The sequence below is a fragment of the Aspergillus glaucus genome, assembly GCF_001890805.1.
Source record: "Aspergillus glaucus CBS 516.65 unplaced genomic scaffold ASPGLscaffold_25, whole genome shotgun sequence".
In the NCBI taxonomy this organism is placed as follows: domain Eukaryota; kingdom Fungi; phylum Ascomycota; class Eurotiomycetes; order Eurotiales; family Aspergillaceae; genus Aspergillus; species Aspergillus glaucus.
Genome location: NW_019170477.1, coordinates 145,512 through 165,167, shown reverse-complemented (window position 1 = coordinate 165,167; position 19,656 = coordinate 145,512). Strand labels below are relative to the sequence as shown.

The window sequence follows — 19,656 nt, the reverse complement described above, 5'->3', positions numbered from 1 at the left end:
CGGGACCGGAGCAATTCCGACCGGGGTATTGCGATTGCTTTACAGATTGGCTTGATGCTACTATGGACAGAGAAGTCTGCTGAGAAACATCTACGGAGTGATAATTGCATGCTATTCCCAATTAAAGCTTGGTAGAGACTTGTTATGTCCTTGATTGTTGACATCGAGCTGATATAGTCCGATGATGTCATCTATACGGGTCTGGAACTGCTTCTAGTTATACGATACTTCTACTTCGCGCTATATGTTCATGAAAGCGCTGGGTAATTATACCAATTTAGGATACGGAGTACATCTATCTCATTATGTTGACTCGTGCAATGCAAATCCAAAGCGCTCAGACAAAGATATGTCCCAGTTGGCATCCGAGCTAACGGGACTATGCCCGTGCACGGCTGCGAGAAACACAAATCATACATGATGGACCCGATACAATCCATGATGCTCTTGACAAATGTTTCCGACTATAAGTCCAGCCCTTGCCTCCTTTACCCCGGATTTCAGCTCGGGTTATCCGAGTCGGAATCCCCGTGATTTGCACTTTAGGTTGCTGCTGCTGTGATTTTGCGGGGAAAGCGATCTCGATTTTTAAAAAGAGCATCCACCAGCTGCTCCATTTTGTTTCAGGTCTGCCAATCCATCTCAGTCCGCTGGGTTATCGATCGCCATGGTAGACCAAAAGGAACAGTCGTCTTATGAGGGCGTGACGAGCCACACAGAGTCCATGGCGGATGAAAACGCGCCCCCCAAAACATCCCTGGATGATTTGAAGGATGAGACCAGGGTCGACCCGAATAATCCACAGGTATATCCCTGTAACCGTTTGAAAAAAAAAAAAAAAAAAAAAAAAAAAAAAAAAAAAAAAAAAGAAAGAAGCAATCTCCGTAAGACGATAAACTGACCAATTGCACAGAACTGGTCCCTCGTGGCCAAATACACTACCTACCTGACAATATGCGCCTTCACCTTTCTGGCCAACGTCAACTCGAGCAACTTCACCGTCGCCACAAAAGCCATCATCCAAGAATTCCATGTCACCCAGACACAAGCAGGCGAGCTTGTCTGCTTCAATGTCTTCCTCTTTGGTCTGGGCAATATCGTCTGGGTTCCTCTAATGCGCGTTGTCGGAAAACGCCCCGTCTATCTCCTAGCCATGGTGATTCTGTGCATGATGAATGTCTGGTCCAGTCAGGCGTCAAGTTACCGCGAACTTCTCGCTTCGCGAATCCTTTCTGGTTTCGCTGCGGCGGCGGCTGATGCTACTGTACCTGCCGTAGTCGGGGATATGGTGGCTCCCCAGGAGCGCGGGCATTATCTAATGATTTTTCACTTGGCCATGACAGGTGGACTATTTGTTGGTCCGCTGATCAATGCGTATCTAGTTCAGGAGCAAGATTGGAGATGGATGTGTTACTTTTTGGCCATTGCTGTTGGGGTCGTGTTTGTTTTTTCTATCTTTACAATTCGTGAGACGTCATATCTGCAAGAGGACAATATCGAGACTCGAGAAAAACGGACGCAGCGGCAATGGATGTCTTTGACTATCGGATACGATCGACAGGCTTCGTTTGTTCGGACTTTGGTGGATATCTTGACTAACGCTGCATATCCTCCATTGATTTGGTGTGCGTTCACTATCGGGATTTCCGTAGGCTGGTACGTAATACCATTCCCCTCGCAATGATAGCTACTGACATCAATAGGAATATCGTCGTGCAGCTAACCGCGTCGCAAGCATTCACCGCGCCACCTTATAGCTGGTCCGCAGGAAGCGTGGGACTCCTCTCCCTGTCCGGATTCATTGGGTCCGTTCTAGCCTTCTACGTAGGAGGTCGACTGATCGATATCATCTCAACGCGGTTAACGCACCATCGTGGAGGCCAGCGAATTCCCGAGTACCGACTTCCGGCCATTATGATCCCAGGAACGATCGGACCAGCAGGCATCCTGATCTTCGGACTATGCGTCGCCAACCGGACACACTGGATCGGGGCAGCGTTTGGATATGCCATGCAAGCGTTTGGTGTGGCAGCTATCTCGAACGTGGCTGTAACTTACTCATTGGATTGCTATAAGCCGGTACGTATCTATTTGCCTATAACAAATCAGTGCGCAAAACTAACGAAACCAGGTCGCCGGCGAAGCCCTGGTAATCATCTTCGTCATCCGCAACACGATCGGAATGCTGCTGTCATTGTACGCATCCGATTGGATCAGTCGACAAGGTGCGGCGGCGGTGTTTGGGGAGATGATGGCGATTCAAATTGCGAGTATCCTACTAGCCGTTCCGTTGTTCTTCTGGGGACGACGACTGCATCGTGCTACTTTGAGATATGGGCCTATGAAGCGGTTTCAGAATGTGGAGTAGTCTAATATAGTGAGAAATATAGCATAATAGTATTGTTCATCCCAAGACAATAAGCAACTGCTGTAACGTAATCTATCACCGACCTGGCCAAATCACCGACCTGGCCAGCTAAAATATCCATACAAAATGCCATATTTCAAACCATCATATCTCAACATTCATTTACTATCTTAGCTTCTGACATTAGAAACAGATTATCAGTGAGTAAAACTACCAGTGAGCCAATTTTTAAATGAATTATACCTGTACTCCTTTTTTAATACCCACCTTCAGCTCTTACGCCTATATTACATTGTAATTTATACTATCTTGATAACTAGCTTAGGAAATGGCTTCAAATTGATAATACTTATTATAGTAATGTCAAGAATATTAGGAATCAAATGGTTTAATCTGCGTCTACAAGGACGTTGAGATATGATGGTTTGAAAAATAGCATTTTGTATGGATATTTTAGCTGGCCAGGTCGGTGATTTGGCCAGGTCGGTGATAGATTACGTTATGGAGTGACAAAGAGAAACGATGTGGAGCTGTGGCGTATTTTGGTTCTATCACAATGATGATATCGGAGAGTTGTTCAACCGACAAAGAACATCCTTACAAATCAAGGCATTGACTTCTAATATGCTATTTAAGGGGCACCAATCCCAGACAATGAAAGAATACCATATCAATTCTTTACTATCATCGTTTCAATACCCTCCAAAATGCCGAAGGCCTATACTCCCATCAGGGTTGGTTCCATGAACCTTGCCCAACGCATTGCCATGGCACCCATGACCCGATTCCGTGCCGATGATGCTCATGTCCCCCTTCCCATAATGAAAGATTACTATCAGCAGCGTGCTGTAGTGTCTAGGAGCTTGATCATCACCGAAGCCACCTTTATTTCTCCCCGAGCCGGCGGTTACGACAATATCCCCGGAATCTATAATGACGACCAGATTGCTATGTGGCGAGAGGTGACCGATGCCGTCCACGCCAAAAACTCATACATCGTTCTCCAGCTGTGGGCGTTGGGCCGCGCTGCAGATCCCTCTGTCCTGGGACATGAGCAGCTCCCAGTTGTCTCAAGCAGTGCAACTCCAATGACGCCCGAGAAACCGGCACCGCGATCACTGAATGAGTCCGAGATCCACGAATTCATCCAGGACTATGCGCAGGCTGCTAAGAATGCGATCAAAGCCGGCTTCGACGCCGTCGAGATTCACGGAGCAAACGGCTACTTGATCGACCAGTTCACCCAGGACACATGCAATACCCGCAACGACAACTGGGGCGGAAACGTCGAGAACCGCTCCCGCTTCGCCATCGAAGTCACGAAAGCAGTCGTTGACGCTATCGGTGCCGAACGAACAGGAATCCGACTCAGCCCATGGAGCTCTTTCCAAGGAATGCGCATGAAAGACGCGGTTCCGCAATTTACCCACCTCGCCAAGGAACTGGCCAAGTTCCAGCTGGCTTATGTGCATCTGGTTGAGTCCCGCGTCTCTGGAGGCGGAGATGCGCCCCAGTCCGGCGATAAGCTTGATTTCTTCCTTCAGGCCTATAGAAAGGCCAGCCCGGTGATTGTGGCGGGTGGCTACACGGCGAATAAGATTGACGAGGCGCTCGAGAAGACGTATGGTGATTATGATGTTATTGTTGGTATTGGGCGGTATTTCACTTCGAATCCGGATTTGATCTATCGGGTCAGACAGGGCATTCCTTTGCGGCCTTATGAGCGCGAACACTTTTGTACACCGAAGGATCCTTGTGGGTATATTGATTATGACTTTTCTCGTGAGTGGGAGTGTTCCGAGGCGGATGAAGGGGGCTGTCAGCCGTGAGGTGTGGACTTGTATATAATTAGACCCATATCTTAGAGAGTATGTAATGTTCGAAGGTTGACCAACTCTACTTTTAGACATCGATCAGTTTCTCCACAAAGGTGTGGATGAAGATGCTTTGTTTGCACCTGCTGAATTGCTGCCAAGCCAACTCGTAACCATCGCCTTGCTCTTCCTCTTCCTCTTCTTCTTTTTCGTCTTCTTTCTCAACACCCTCATTTCATGCACCAAACACTTTCCCATCATGGCAACCGGAAATTTAATATTCTACCATAATAAAAAAGATGTGATAGAAGCAGTATCCCATCCTGCTACTATCGCTGAGCGGACGCGTTGCCGCAGGCAGTTGGACCATTCTCTTCCCACACCTGAGGACCTGAAGGAACGTCACATACGACACGAGCGGATGCCTCTAGAAGAAGAATCGAAGCCTCTCTATCTCACACCTTACGAAGCCACAATCGAGAATACGAATAACCAACGCCTGGTCAACTGGTATCCAAAGTTAGAAGCCGATGATGATCACTATTCATGTGCGAGTTTTCTCACGTGGTATTTGAGGGAATATTTTCTGTCCTACAACTTACCAAAGGGGGATCTCATCCCTTCAGGTTCACGTTATCGAGGGTTCGTTTCCCCCTACATGATCCAATCTTTGTCGAGCATTGTCCTCATACACCTTTAGTTTCGGAGAGTTTGGAATTACTTGGATTCGGTATGCTTTCAACTGTGTCAGGTTCGCCAGAAGAGTCCTGGCAGGTGGAAACAGCGTGGGATACACGCCAGCGAGGTCATCCTCACATGAAGGTCCTGATTGCTAGTGGTGTATGCCCGGACGACAAACTATCAAAAGCAGAGGTTGCAGTTATCCACGATGTGATGCATAGGCGGCTGAGAACAATGCACCTTTGTAACCACAAGGTTTCTCCGGTATGTGCTTTATCTCGAAGAAAACTCTAAAAATGATGGATGAATGACTACTATTTGTTTGCTTTTTCTACAGATCCTTTTGTTCTCCGTCGTATCTATGAGCCATGTCCGAGTATTAGAAGCATTCCAAGACGGTGAAGAACTCGTGGTGCGCAGCAGCAAGAATTACGATATCGGAAGCCGGAATCTGGATACGCTGCTTCTTCTATCGCGCTGGTGGCTGGGGTATCCGAACGATAAACTGGATACAAGAGGCTACGTCCCGACAGACAAGGTCTTGACTTGGGTTCAGGAGCAGAATTCTCAGGCTCTCAAGTCAAGACGCAAGTCAAAGCCCAAGACAAAATCCAAGTCAAGATCTACTTGAATGACTAACTCCATGACGCACGTTATATAACTATCGTTTCTTTAATGTATAATAAGTTAATGGTTTACGAATATTACGTCTATCGTCTTCTCCGATGCTCTTACAGTTGATCACTCTGGAGGATGAGCCAAAACCCCTTTACTTCACACCCTACGAAGCACCCATACTGGTTACAGACTACGAAGCCCTACTCGACTGGTACCCCGAACTCGAGCAGCCCAATCCTGGATCGCGTGCAAATGACCTCGTATGGTACATAAGAGAATACCTCAAACGTTGCAAACTACCAGAGGATGAGATGCTTCCTCCTGGCTCGGTGTACCAAGAGTCTGTCTCCCTTGTCTGTTTATCGGATTCTGTCTCTGACACATCCTTACAGCTTTGGCTCATTTGGTCCGCTTTTTGACTTCAAGAGTCAATACATTTGGCGGGTGCACGCAGCTTGGGAAACGAGCGAGCCGGGTTTTCCGCATATGAGTCTTGATGACTAGCGCTGCGTGTCCGGGAGACTTATTTTTCCGTGGCGAGCTTCTGGCTATTATCGATGTTATACACAAACGTTTGAAGACAATGCCGCTTTGTAATCATGTCATTGCCCCGGTATGTGCCTGGAATGTCCTGTAAAAGACGTTGGATGACTGATGGGTGTCTTGAATTCTAGGTTCTTTTATTCTCCGTGGTGCCTATGAACCACATCCGAGTAATAGAGGCGTTCTACGATGGAAAGGAACTCGTCGTACGTAGTACTAAGAACCATGACATTGAGCACCGGGATTTGGATCTCATTATCCGTCTATCACGGTGGTGGGTAGGATATCCTAGTCAAAAGGACACGAGGGGATTTGCTCCGGCAGCGCTAGAGGAAATTCTAGCGGCCCGTGGGCTTGTATGATTGATTTCTCTATTCCTCGAACATATACAAGTTGCACTCATGAGCTTCCCAAGCTTCTGTCACGGGTCATTGAGCCCTAACAATAGATAGATTGACGCAAAGATGGCGTTTTCAATTAGAATATGGCGAACCATGTCGCTCATCAGATACTGATATGTATGTAGAAATGTACAAAGGCTCAATTTTGATCATTCAACAAAATAAATAGGAAACTATACATACATGCACACATTTCAGAGGCCAAGTGCTATGCGGAAAGAGACGTAGGAGGGGTAAGAAGATGAGGACCAGATTTATTTTGTAAAACCCGGGAGAAACCGACCAAAGATATATTGAAAATATATCTCGTTTAACCAACGACACGATCCACAAAAGTCTCCTCGAGCTTAGCAACCTCCCGTTTAAACCCCTCAACCTCCTTCCAGCAGTCCAGAGGCCGCCGGTCGTTCAACCGCAAGCAGCCGGCGACATCCGCTCTCGCCCGCTCAACGTTCTCGCCGACATCAATAAGCTTCTTCCGCCCGTCGAGCTTCTCCCGCAGCTGATCGATCTCAGTCTGCACTGCGGTCCGCGTTACGTCACGGTTGATCGGACGGTCCACCGGCGCAGCAGCAACGGGGGTGTACTCCCGGCCAGCGAAGGGAATTCGGGGAGCGTCGAGGTTCAGAGAGCCGGGGGTGTGGCTGATGTTTGGTGTGGAGGTAGCGGTAGCGGTAGCGGCGGTGTCTTTGACTTCGGCCAGGCGCTGTTCGATGTCGGCGAGGGTCTTCTGTTCGCGTTGGCGGAGGCGTTCGAGTTCCTTGGCTACGCGCTCTTGGATCTGGAGTTCGAGGGTCTTTGCGCGGGAGGAGTCGGTCTGTAGGAGCGTTCATTGGTTAACTTGAGCTCAAGAGTCTTTGTTGGTTTTGGAGGGGCTTGGTGTGGGCATACCTCGGAGCTGGTCTGGAGGGCCTCGACGAGGTTCGAGGAGAATTGAACGGGGGAGTTGCTGTTATTTGAATGGCGTTAGCTTGTTGTTTCGTTGATTGTAATCCAGGGCTTGTATCTTCCGGAAAAGATGCGAATAGCCAGTCCCAGTAACTCCGGCTCAGTGTCGAATTGCGCAAGATACTAGCTTCGGAATTGCCTCCCCAAGAACAATATAGCTGCTACACCAAGCAGAAAAGAGCAACAAATCCACTATTGGGGCAATTCCTACCTCGAGAAAACATGCTTCGAGCCCTCAGGCTTGGAGTTGCCGGCGCCCATTGTGTCTCTGGTATTGGGGTTGAATATCGCTCGGAACCGTGAGAAAGTCGACGAGGAGCCCAGATATGATCCGGCTAGACTGCGTAGAGGGAGAGGGGTCGTGGTTTGTCGAAGGGCTGGATTTCAATCACTGTCGACGTCCGAGTTCTGCCGGCGATGGAATTCGGCGGTCGGTCACGTGATTCTTGCCTAAGGCATTAAGTAGAGTACAAGAGTAACTAAACAAAGCAAGTGAGGAATTGTCAGGAGAATTATTATTCAATTCTATGTACATTTTACCGCATGGGCTCTACTGAGATCTCAATTGATATTGGTATTCGTGGTGTTCTCATTGGAGAGTTCACCATAAAATGATATCATCAACCGCAAACGTCTACATGCAAGTGAGCGAAATGGATGAATTTCCCGCACGATTAAAGCGCACTTAATATTGTGTAAATTGCCGGATGGATGACAATTAAACCAATTCATATCAACGCGGCAGGAACCGGAGAAAACCAGACGATATCGGGAAGCCGGCGGTTTCTGTTCTCTTCTGCGACTGACCTCATCGACCCCTCTCCCATGATATAACCTGGAATTCATCGCTCCGACAAGACCTGCTGTCCCTTTTCCCCTCTTTTCTCTCTCTTTCTCACTCTTCGTGCGATTCAAGTCCCTCATTCCATTCCGTCTGGTATACCGCAATCATGTCTTTCATCCTGGACGAGGCCAACCGCATTGCGCACCTGTTCGACTACCCCGCCGAGCAGGTCCATCGAGGGGTCGCTGAATACATCCGCCAGATGGGTGAAGGGCTGACTCAAGAAAACACGACCCTGAGCCAGATCCCTACCTTTGTGACATCCGTGCCAAATGGTACTGAAAAGGTACGTTTTCTCTTCTTTTATGCAAAGTCTCGACCCTGCTGACCTGGAGATCTTCTATAGGGCCTCTATCTAGCTGTCGACCTCGGTGGCACCAATTTCCGTGTGTGCTCAATTGACCTCCATGGCGATACTACATTCTCCGTCACGCAGTCCAAGATCATGGTTCCTGGCGAGTTGATGTCGGCAGAAAACTCAAAGGAGCTCTTCGTGTTCTTGGCCCGGCAGATCGAAGCCTTCCTACGCATTCACCACAATGAGCACTTCGAAACACACCTCCAGCGTCGTCGCGATGGCACTGCTACACAAGAAATGTTCGATCTTGGTTTCACGTTTAGTTTCCCCGTGCGCCAGTCGGGCATCAACAAGGGCACTCTCATCCGATGGACAAAAGGCTACAACATTCCCGATGCTGTGGGCCAGGATGTCTGCGCGCTGTTGCAGTCGGCAATTGATGAACTAGAACTACCGGTCCGTGTCGCTGCGCTTGTCAATGACACCGTCGGAACTCTCATGGCCCGGTCCTACACTTCGCCTGGGAAAACACGGACGTTGATCGGAGCCATTTTCGGCACAGGAACCAACGGGGCTTATTTGGAGAAGCTTGACCGGGTCACTAAGCTGGAGAATGGCGAATATGGCAAATACGACAAGTCGACGGGCGAGATGCTTATCAACACTGAATGGGGAAGTTTCGACAATCACTTGAGCGTGTTGCCCAGCACCATCTACGACCAGCAGGTAGACGCAGACAGCAACAACCCAGGGATTCAGATGTTTGAAAAGCGTGTCTCGGGCATGTTCTTGGGCGAGGTCCTGCGTCGGGTCCTGGTGGAAATGCACCACAACCCATCGGTCAACTTGTTCAAACCTAACGAGACCTCTAACGTCATTACTCCTGACGATTCACCCCTCTTCAAGCAATGGGGCATCGATACCAGTCTTTTGAGCTTGGTAGAGACAGACAAGAGTGCAAACCGGGAGCACGCCAAGAAGGCGTTGAAAGACCACTTGAAGATCGAAAAGGCCAGCATCACAGAGTGCAAGGCTGTCCAGGTCATTGGACGCGCTATTGCTACGCGCGCTGCCCGCCTGGGTGCCGTGCCTCTTGCTGCCATTGCCGTCTCCACCGGGAGACTGCAGACCGACGAGATGATCGACGTCGGTGTTGACGGAAGTCTCATCGAGTTCTACCCCAACTTCGAGGGACACATTCGTGAGGCATTGAAGCAAGTCCATGACGTGGGTCCTGAGGGTGAGAAGAAGATTCGGATTGGCATCTCCAAGGATGGCAGCGGAGTTGGTGCTGCATTGATTGCTTTGGTTGCCGGTCGTGAAGTCGAAGCGATGAAATATCAATGAATGCTTCGCCGCCACCAGCCGCTACCTTACAGCATTGCCACGGCCTTCTTTGAAGTCTAATACTCTCGTTGTCCTTCAAAACATAATGCTCGTCATGTTTGACGGCCATCACCCCCGCCGAGTAGGTGCGGGACGAGGTATATCAGTATCATCCCCGGAGTTGTACATTTATTCCATGTTGGCATAGCATTATTCGGGATATCCTATAGGCGCGATGGATTGTTTTTACTATGGAGTCTATTGTTTTGCTATGATACTTGAGCATATAAACATCGAATTAGACCAATGATGAAACTATTGATCTAACAAGATCCACCTTTACATGGTAGCTTTCATGGCTTAGTTTTCTACGATTCAAACTATAAACGAGTTATCTTGATGTTCAAAAAGTGCCACCCACTATACACCAACTTCTGCCCCGAGACTTCACCCTTCATCAGCCATTTCGAACCATCCAAAGCACCTTTTAGTCCCACTCGCCCTTGTCCTCCGGCTTAGCAGGCATATGCTGACCTGCAAATCTAGAAGCTACTCTTAAGATCGTGTCTCCCAGTGTGCTCAGCGCCTTTATGTTATACCGATCGATCTTCATGTGCAAATGCAGCGCAACGTAGTGCCTCACTCCACCGAGATAGCTTGCTCACATTACTCGGAACTGTTTCCCGTGAATGCAGCGTCGAACCAACTTGTCTAGGGGTGATGGAAGTGCATTCAGATCATATACGATGGCTAAACATCGCATTATCTGAGAATAGATCAATGCTAACAAGACATTAATCAACAGCATGTCACCATCTTCACACAGCTATCGCAATCGATAAGCTGCACGCGTCTTTACACTGACAGCAGTGCATTGGTATTCAATGGGTGCTGGCGCAATTGAGCCTGAAACTGCTGCTGTATGCATGGCTTGCATAGAGTTTCAGAATTTCCAAGACGATGAATCGAAGTTGCATAGTATTGGAAGTTTAAATACTGTATCTCAGACATGTGATGTTTGCCGCTACAGACTGGTCTCACAATGACGGAAAAACCCTAAGAGACGTGGATATAACTGCTGTCTTGTACTCTGTACAGATAGTAAAGAAAGAGTCCCTGTGGGGTATGATAATAGGAGAAACATACGCGCATCGAATAATCATACACGTTCGCCTGAAACGGAGCATGCCGTCGGCATGCAAGGTGCACCCTGCATATTTCGATGTGTGCATACACGTATGGCAAGGGTATGCAGGTACCCTAATATCGCGCTGAGGTTGGTAGCTCCTTTTCCATACCACATAATCAACACATAATGCATGCTCGTGGATAACTTTATCGCGTCACGATCCATCGCCGTGCCTGTATGACAGTAGATACCATATGTAGACCTCTGACGATTATGATGCAAATGTCCCGATCCGCCTCCCCCTTTCTTCGCCTGTTATCCTTTCATTCACAGCCACGAACGGTCATGGCAAGAGCAAGGGCATTGTTGTTGTTAGATCTGGACTCCTTCCGCCGGGTGTTCGCAATCAATTCCGTGTCAGCACGAAACCGTCCTGCAAGGTACTGGCTCCTGGCGAACGGTACTTCCTGCATTCGTTCATTTTGATTTTTCTTTCTTTAACCAAGCGTCCCTTTTCCTGGCGGCCCCGTGTTCGAAAACTGGTTTGTACTGCGAGTATTATATCGAGTTTTTGCGATGCGACAAACAAACGACCGCAAATGCTTGAAGCATTTAGGCCAGTCGATGGAAACGATTGAGATGGATTCGACCGAGACTCTCGATAAGCCCTGGTTGAGAAAGACGCCATCCGGAATAAGCACGCTCGTTGATTCCCCGCGACCTGGGAGCCCATTAAAATACTACTATGAGGAGCTCGAGCCTGTTTTGCGAAGAGAGGATACAGAGGATGAACATGAGTATCCGTCATTATGGAAGTTGGCGCTCATCACGACTGGGATATGCCTGTGTGTGTTTTGCATGGCTTTGGTTGGCTCACCTTCCTTTTCCTGGAGGATATAGGGGGCTAATGACTGTAGGATAACACAATCATGGCAACAGCGATTCCTAAAATTACCAGTCAATTCAACTCGCTGGACGATGTTGGCTGGTACGGTAGCGCGTACCTACTACCGACTTGCGCCCTGACTCTTGTCTTCGGCAAACTATATACGTTCTACTCGATTAAATGGGTCTACCTTGTCGCTCTGTTCATATTCGAGCTGGGATCGTTCATCTGCGGCGTGACCCCGACTTCCATCGGACTGATCATGGGACGCGCGATTGCTGGTCTGGGTGGTGCAGGGCTATTCTCCGGTTCGATCCTCATCGTCACGCAAACGGTGCCGCTCCATAGACGACCTCTGTACACGGGCATGGTCGGGGCTATGTTTGGTGTTGCCAGTGTTGCGGGACCGTTGATGGGTGGTGCCTTGACGGATCATGTTTCGTGGAGGTGGTGCTTCTACATCAATATGCCAATTGGGTTCGTCACAGCTGTGTTTATCTTGGCCTTCTTCCAATCGCCAAAAGCCATTAAGAACAGGACCGGGTTCAAGCATCAGATCTCGGAGTTGGATATCCCCGGCACGATGTTCTTTCTGCCGGGTGTGGTCTGCGGCTTGTTGGCATTACAATGGGGCGGTATCAAGTATGAGTGGAGTGACAGACGGGTTATTGCACTTTTCGTGTGCTGTGGAGTGTTAATCTTGCTCTTCTGTGTTGTGCAATGGTGGAGGCAGGAGAAGGCTACTATTCCGCCCCGGTTGATCAAGAACCGTAACATGTGGGGATCAGCATGGTATGCGTTTTGCATTGGTGGCTGCTTCTTCATCTACGTGTACTATGTGAGTACCTCAGACCGTCCACCAAGATTCTCAATGCTAACCGGGCCGACAGCTTCCCCTATGGTTCCAAGCAATCAAAGGCGCCTCCGCAACCAAATCCGGAATCATGAACCTTCCCATGCTCCTTGGCGTTGTCATCTGCTCTGTCCTCGCTGGCGCCCTCGTCACCTGGATCGGCTACTACACACCGTTCATGATCGCCTGCTCAATCATCATGACCATTGGCGCCGGCCTGCTCACCCTCCTACAACCAGACTCCAACCACAGTGCATGGATCGGCTACCAAGCCCTCTTCGGCATCGGTCTCGGTTTGGGTATCCAACAGCCCATGATCGTCGTCCAAACTTCACTCGCGGCGGGTGACATCCCCGTTGCGACGGCCGTCAATATGTTCGCGCAGACGCTGGGCGGGGCGATTTTCATCGCTGTTGGACAGAATGTGTTTTCGAATCGATTGCTCGATAATATGGTGAAGAGCATGCCGCCTTTGGAGATCGCGAAGGTGATGGATGTGGGTGCTACGTTGGTTCGTCAGGTTGTGTCGCCGGAATGGTTACCGGAAGTTCTGCAGGCATATAGTGATGCTATCACGGAGGCTTTTTACCCTGGTGTTGCGATGGGGTCTTTGTCAATTATTGGGGCGTTGGTTATTCAGTGGATATCTGTGCGGGGGAGGAAGATTGATATGGGGGCTATGTGATTGAATGATCTTTTTTGCCTTATGATTGCCGTATGTAGGAAATGTTTTGGCGTATATATTCTTACGCTTGTTTAGGCGCTGGTAAAGCAAGCTAGTATTCAATAACAGAAAGGCTGATAGACCTATTGGGGTATCAATTTAGATCAAATTAAACCGAATATGGGGAATCTCTATATCCAATGAATGAAAACTCTCGAAACGAACAAGAAGACCAAGTAAACAAACCACTAAACAGCCGCATACAGACTCAAATAAATACCCCAGATAACACCACACGCACTCGCAAACACCACTCGCCGGTCTACCGGAATGACAGTATACATCAATCCTGAGACAAGAGGCCGGAACTTAAGCCGGGCGACCATAATAGGGGGCAAGTCCTGTCATTGTTAGATCAGATCTCATCAACGCGCTAGAAAAGGAAGGAAGACAAACATCGCAAACTAGTTTCCAAAGACCCCCAATCCCAAGCTGCCCTTTGAGCATATTAATCAAAACCACAAACAAGACGATATTCACCACACCAGCCACCGTCTGATCGAGGGTGAATTTCATGGCGAAATTGCGCCATCCCGAACCCGATGGAGATGCTGACGATGAACCTGACGAGAATGTCTGTTGTCGGGGTGGTTTCTCCTTGCGTGGGAGTGAATCTTCAAGATCTAGCACTGGCTTGTCTTTCTCTGCATCGCTTTTAAATGCATTTCTTAGATTTGGAAAGCCTGGAAAGCGGACTTCGATGTACCGCTGCCAGTAGAAATTGGGAGGCACGACAATAGCCCCGTAAATGACGAATGCTAAGAAAACGGGGATATTAAGAGCAAATGGTTTCTATGCGTTGTTAATTCTGTAGGTTTTCTATACTTTCTGGGTAGGGCATACGTCTTGTCTGTGCTGGTCTATCAGTTGCGCCAGGAGGTTGGATAAGGCGTTGAGGACGGTGGATTGGAGCAGGGTCGCTGTTAATGGAGATGGAGGCATTTTGATTCAGGGATCATTACATGATCCTCTTAGAAGACTCTGAATGATTGTATATAGTCTTCCAGTCTCCCTTTTTGTATATTCTCCCCTTTGATGACTGTCAGGTGCTAATGCCAAGACGCGGCTGGGCGACCGTGTCCTTAGTTTTACACGCTTATTTCCTATTCGGGTTACTTGCTGCGCATAGAACCATCAACCATTCAGCATTTTATTAGACTGGAAATAAATAGAGCAACTATTCAAAATTGCGACAATTCTGTAGAGCGAAGGACTCGAACTGAGCAAGTTTCAATAATAATCATCACTTGTGATCCATTTTCGAAATTCAGGATATAATATCGCCAAAGTGATTATCATGGCAACAAATCCCGCTACAAAGAGTACACCAAGTTTCCATGTTATACATGAGCGCGAGCATGTTCGTCTTATTCTAGGAGGGGATCGCCTATAACTGGGCCGTGAGTCTGTCGCTGAGCAGTATGAAGGAGGGGGGCTTGATGTATATGAAGGGGGATCTGGGTTGGTTAGTCCTGTTTTTTAGCAGGTTTCTTTTTTGCATTCTGTTCATGGATACTTACTTGAGTTTGGGTATCTGAGAGGATAATTATTATCACCCCATTCGGGGCCTCGTCCGTTTGCCATTTTGCTTGCTTGTGATGAGAAGATAGATGAGATGTTCATGGTCAGTATGGACTTGTGGAATAGGTTTTGCTACAGCCTACTAGGCATCTCCATGATACGGTACATCTATACGAGTATAGAAATAAGGTGTGAAGGTAATAAGTGCGTAAGCACCCCATCAATTAGTTAACTGCCTAGCTAGTAACAAGAAATACCAACATCGCTGAGCACTTTTTCAAAAGCAGTGTCACAGTAATTACTGAACTCGCTTGTCGCAGCTGGAAGAGAAAAAGAAATCCAGAATTGAGGTGGATCGAGACATAAAGTATTAGGGCCAGCCTTTATATGCGGCAACCCGACTGGCAAGCGCACCAAGAATGCACTCAATTCAAAGTAACTGAGATGATAACAAGCGCCAATACAAGGCATATTGTCCCAAGTTGACCGGCACTTGGGATGCTCCAGCATCTTGTCCTGAGACGGACCCAGAGTTGGCTAGGCTGGCTTTCTTAGGCTTCAGACTTGAGTCTGACACTGTCGACGAGAGTGGAAGCAATGGGTATGAGATTGAGACTATGGGAGGAGGGCGTGATCTGTATAGAATGCCTGAATCCTCAAGTTCCTCGGATTCGAAGGGATAGTTTTGATCACCCCATTTGGGGTATTGCCCGTTCTGGTACATTATCTCGAAATAGTAATTTCGATCACCCGACTGGTCGTTGCGCAGAGATGGAATCGATTGGGTGTCTACTCTGTACAGATAGGCATCAATATAGGTGGGATTCAAACGGGACTCGAATAGGCTACTATCTCTGACACTGTATTATAGCCCAACATATCTATATAATTATGAGAGTGGACTTCAGCTAATCATTAAAATTAAGCGTGTGTATGAAGAACATTATCAAAACCAGGGTTATCAAAAGTCATAGAACCGTCCCACCTCCGGAGGAGCATGCCGTGCCTGAACAGGACATGAAGTAACAGTGTCAGTAAGCGGTTAGCGACTGCACTGCTGACAAAATTTATTTAGCCATATAGCCCCTAATATTGTTCCTGTGCTTCCAAAACAATTATGCCCATACCCAAACCAAGCATCAGTATGTTGTGTGTGACGTCGAGACATTCGAGTACACACTAGCTTCAGCGAGCAGAGGCAACACGAGCCCCCCACGCTCTGGGTCTGGCTCTGAGTCTAGATTTGAACCTGTTGATGCTCGTGTTGTTAGTGTTGATTTGGACAACGCTGAATGGTATGAGAGTGGACCAGGGCTTGATGTGTATGGGAGCGGAGGGTCTGAGTCCTTAGCAGGGTGGTTAGAATCGCCCCATTTAGGGTCTTGTTTGTTCGCCATTTTTCTTACTTTTGATGAGAAGGTAGAGGGATGTTCATAGTCAGTTCAAAGAAAAAATATATTGCTACAGCCTGCTAGGCATCACCATGATACAGTTCTGACGGAATTTTAAATTTGTCAATATCAAGGCTACTACTATTTGGTTTCCGGCTAAAATAGCTTTGCAGTAAAAGTATAGCGCATGGACATGGATGTAGTATTGGACCTTGTAGATCATTCATTTGGATCAATACATGAAGAAGCAACAGCACCTGCACATTTCTGGCTTTGACTGCGGCTGCACCGTCGCTGGCGTATGTGACCGTATAACTGCTAATACTCTTCCTGGGATTCCAAAATGGGCACAGCTATCTACATAACAGCCAGCAGTATATTGCTTATGACATCAAGACATTCGAATACATCTTCCTCGTCGCATTCGCATTCTGGAAGCGAGGAAGAGGGCTGGTCAGACTGGCTCCCTCGCTCCGAGTTTGTCTGACTCTGTTGATTATCGTGTTATTGTCGGTGTTGAGGCGAGGGACCACGCTGAGTGGTATGAGAGAGGACTACGGTTTGGTGTGTATGGGGGTGGAGCGTCTGTGTCCTTAGCAGGATCGGGGTAGTTGGAGTCGCCCCATTTGGGGTCTTGTTTGTTCTGGTTGCTTGAGTAGATCATTTTGCTTGTGTGTCTTGTGAGTTGTTGAAGATGAGATGAGTGGATTCAAGGGACGTAGTGAAAAGGCATCTCGACCGCCTGTTAGGCACCTATCTCTCCTAGACCAAATAGGCCAGATAGGCTACTATTTGCTCGTGGAAAAATGAAAGCAATATCTTAACATTAACGGCCAGTGGAGCTTCAGGCATCAACCCAGCAGCCCTACGGTAACTAGATATCGTATAAATCCCAGCATTTTATAATCCGCAATGCACGTCTTAAGAAGTAACATACAACACCAAGAGGATTAAAATAATAACTAGCCCTACCGCATGCATTATAACCATAATCCACCAGACTCTGTCAGGCTTGCGTCTGTGTTTCTTAAGAGGAAGACTGCAACATGGAACGCCGCAACAAGACCAGGACTGGTCGGACTGGCTCTCACCGAGCTCTGGCTCTGTCTCTGACCCTGACTCCGACACTGACGACACTGACGACCCTGACTCTGACTCCGACTCTGCTGGTTGTAATGTCGGCGGGGAAGTTTGAGGTAACGGCAACGACAGCGATGACACTGCCGTACGGTATGAGAGAGGAGGGCTGGAAGTGTTTGAGCAGGGAGTTTCTAAGTCCTCCTCAGCAGAGTGATTGCAATCACCCTATTCGGGGTCTTGTTCGTTTGGGTAGTTTGCCATTTTGCTTGTTGATTGATGATGGGGGTTCTTGAAAAATTGTAAAATAGGCATCTTAAGGCATCTCCATGATGCAGTCCTGACACAACTCAGAGTATGATTATGTTCATAAAATCATGTGTAGATACGCATACTACGACTACCGTCTCCAAACCCTCACATTAGGCCCCTCCTTCGAACTCGTAAAATGATCAACCAAGGCCAAATGCCCTCCCTCATCTTCACCAAATCGATCCACCAATTCCATATCAAACAAGAATACCATCCGCGCAATAGTCAATCGCATCTCCATGAACGCCATGCCCTTCGCAATACACCCCCGAGGTCCAATACTAAATGGGCACAGAGCGCGTCGGGCTAGCTCAACTTCTTCTCTACTGGTTTGCCATGACGCTGTACCTGTCTGGCATGCTGCTCCTTCGATCCAACGCTCGGGTATATACGACTCGGGTTCACGGTAGTACCGCGCTTGTCGATGGATGGAGTAGATGGGCGTTCCACAATTTGTGCCCTCGGGGAGGAAAATGCCATCCACGACGACACCGCCGTCCATCGCCTCGCGGGGGAGAGCACCAGGTGCTGCTGGGGTTAGACGCATGGCTTCGTCCATACATGCCTTAAGATAGACCAGCTCGTTTAGTCGAGGACTACTGATAATCTCCTCAACCGAGTCGAAGCTCTCGCGTACTTCCTGCTTAAGTCGCGCCATGGCATGGGGGTTACGGACAAGATAGAAGATCGTGCCTGCCAGGGTGGTCGCGGTTGTATCACTACCAGCGATCATGAGGACGTTAGCTTCGCCCCAGAGTTCTGGGGTTGTGAGACCCTTGCCGGTTTCGGGGTCTTTGGCGTTGAGGAGGTAGTAGAAGAAGTCTTTCTTGGACTCGCGGCCAAGCTTGGCGCGTTCTTTTGCGCGCTCGTTGGCTTCGACACGGGACTTCATGATGAAGTTCCAGCGGTCTTGGGTGAGCTTGCGAATGAAGATTTGGTCCAGATGCCAGCGGTCAAGGGGCATCCATAATCCGCACTGTCATTGTTAGATGGGATATGACTAGCGCGAATAATGTGTAAAGCTTACCACATAATGTCGATGAGCAGCCTTGTCCACCAATTCAACCATCTGCCGCCGTGTCTTGGAGATCAACATGTCGAAACTCTTCCCAAAACATAACTCGCCCATGACATCATACGTAAGATACGAGAACAAATCTCCCATGTTACAAATAACGCCCTTCCCTTCATCACTTTTGCCATCCTGGAACTCCCCAGACAAAACAGCACACAACTGCCGCACATGCAACAGCATCACATCCTCCATGCCCTTAAGCGCATGGTCCGAAAACGCCTGGCTCAACACACGTCTCTTCCGTCCATGCACGACTTTGTCAATAGCATTATGTGTATTATACACACCCTTGATAGCCGGAAAAGCATTATAAAAACCCGCCTTCTTCAACCGCTTTCCGTGTCCGTAGATTTCGTGTAGTCCTTGGACGGAGTTTATGGAAACGAAATTCGGCGCGACGCGGACATGTGGACCGTACTGCTTGTGTAGGTTGTGCAGCCAGAGGTGTCTGTCTCCTTTGTAGCCGTGGTAAAGCTGGACCCAGGGTGTGATTGAGGCGAGGGGTGGGCCGGGAATGTGGCGGAGGGGACTGAGGAATCGGTTGTAGAGGACGTATATGATGGTCTGCCATGGTCAGTTGTTATTGCAATGAAGATGCGATGGAACCTACCAGTCCGCTTAACAGAAAACCAAGTCCCCATATACCCGTTGAAAGGGATAAGTTCTCCAGTGTTGACTGGATCAGCATGATAACGATCTGTATGCAACTAAAAGTCCGAAAAAGGAAACCGAGGCAAACCGAGTCCGGCTCTTTGTAAACTAGCAACTCTTGTCAGAGGACGTAACTAGGAAACAAGATAGATTCAATAGTGGTAAATAAGAGAGTCAAAAGTGTCTTCTGAGAAAA

The 19,656-nt window shown here is 48.3% G+C and overlaps 8 protein-coding genes across 8 annotated transcripts; 5 read left to right on the top strand and 3 right to left on the bottom strand.

Moving 5' to 3' along the window:
• Positions 1–470: 470 nt before the first annotated feature.
• ASPGLDRAFT_85268 (uncharacterized protein) lies at positions 471–2,411 on the top strand. The gene is made up of 4 exons (XM_022550326.1): positions 471–805; positions 914–1,656; positions 1,704–2,079; positions 2,132–2,411. The coding sequence occupies exons 1-4, from the start codon at positions 668–670 to the stop codon at positions 2,366–2,368; spliced, it is 1,494 nt and encodes a 497-aa protein (XP_022396888.1). The 5' UTR covers positions 471–667; the 3' UTR covers positions 2,369–2,411.
• Positions 2,412–3,002: 591 nt separating this feature from the next.
• ASPGLDRAFT_51769 (alkene reductase) lies at positions 3,003–4,325 on the top strand. Its single transcript, XM_022547602.1, has one exon. The coding sequence runs from the start codon at positions 3,076–3,078 to the stop codon at positions 4,195–4,197; it is 1,122 nt and encodes a 373-aa protein (XP_022396887.1). The 5' UTR covers positions 3,003–3,075; the 3' UTR covers positions 4,198–4,325.
• Positions 4,326–4,441: 116 nt separating this feature from the next.
• Positions 4,442–6,386, top strand: ASPGLDRAFT_135390 (uncharacterized protein; the record flags this gene model as incomplete). Its single annotated transcript, XM_022541375.1, has 3 exons — positions 4,442–4,824; positions 4,893–5,127; positions 6,156–6,386. 3 exons carry the CDS (start codon positions 4,442–4,444, stop codon positions 6,384–6,386), a joined length of 849 nt encoding a protein of 282 aa, XP_022396886.1.
• A 47-nt stretch (positions 6,387–6,433) lies between these two features.
• Positions 6,434–7,755, bottom strand: ASPGLDRAFT_51766 (Mic19 family protein). The gene is made up of 3 exons (XM_022547601.1): positions 7,585–7,755; positions 7,317–7,374; positions 6,434–7,242 (listed from the first exon to the last, which is right to left on the bottom strand). Exons 1-3 carry the CDS (start codon positions 7,632–7,634, stop codon positions 6,736–6,738), a joined length of 615 nt encoding a protein of 204 aa, XP_022396885.1. The 5' UTR covers positions 7,635–7,755; the 3' UTR covers positions 6,434–6,735.
• A 296-nt stretch (positions 7,756–8,051) lies between these two features.
• On the top strand, positions 8,052–10,181 carry glkA (glucokinase glkA). The gene is made up of 2 exons (XM_022542395.1): positions 8,052–8,503; positions 8,564–10,181. The coding sequence occupies exons 1-2, from the start codon at positions 8,324–8,326 to the stop codon at positions 9,860–9,862; spliced, it is 1,479 nt and encodes a 492-aa protein (XP_022396884.1). The 5' UTR covers positions 8,052–8,323; the 3' UTR covers positions 9,863–10,181.
• A 1,428-nt stretch (positions 10,182–11,609) lies between these two features.
• ASPGLDRAFT_135400 (MDR family MFS transporter) lies at positions 11,610–13,394 on the top strand (the record flags this gene model as incomplete). Its single annotated transcript, XM_022541376.1, has 3 exons — positions 11,610–11,837; positions 11,888–12,694; positions 12,747–13,394. The coding sequence occupies 3 exons, from the start codon at positions 11,610–11,612 to the stop codon at positions 13,392–13,394; spliced, it is 1,683 nt and encodes a 560-aa protein (XP_022396883.1).
• A 227-nt stretch (positions 13,395–13,621) lies between these two features.
• On the bottom strand, positions 13,622–14,375 carry ASPGLDRAFT_135293 (uncharacterized protein; the record flags this gene model as incomplete). Its single annotated transcript, XM_022541365.1, has 3 exons — positions 13,622–13,774; positions 13,830–14,225; positions 14,277–14,375. 3 exons carry the CDS (start codon positions 14,373–14,375, stop codon positions 13,622–13,624), a joined length of 648 nt encoding a protein of 215 aa, XP_022396882.1.
• A 3,447-nt stretch (positions 14,376–17,822) lies between these two features.
• ASPGLDRAFT_69558 (cytochrome P450) lies at positions 17,823–19,497 on the bottom strand (the record flags this gene model as incomplete). Its single annotated transcript, XM_022549385.1, has 3 exons — positions 17,823–18,710; positions 18,762–19,373; positions 19,420–19,497. The coding sequence occupies 3 exons, from the start codon at positions 19,495–19,497 to the stop codon at positions 17,823–17,825; spliced, it is 1,578 nt and encodes a 525-aa protein (XP_022396881.1).
• Positions 19,498–19,656: the final 159 nt, after the last annotated feature.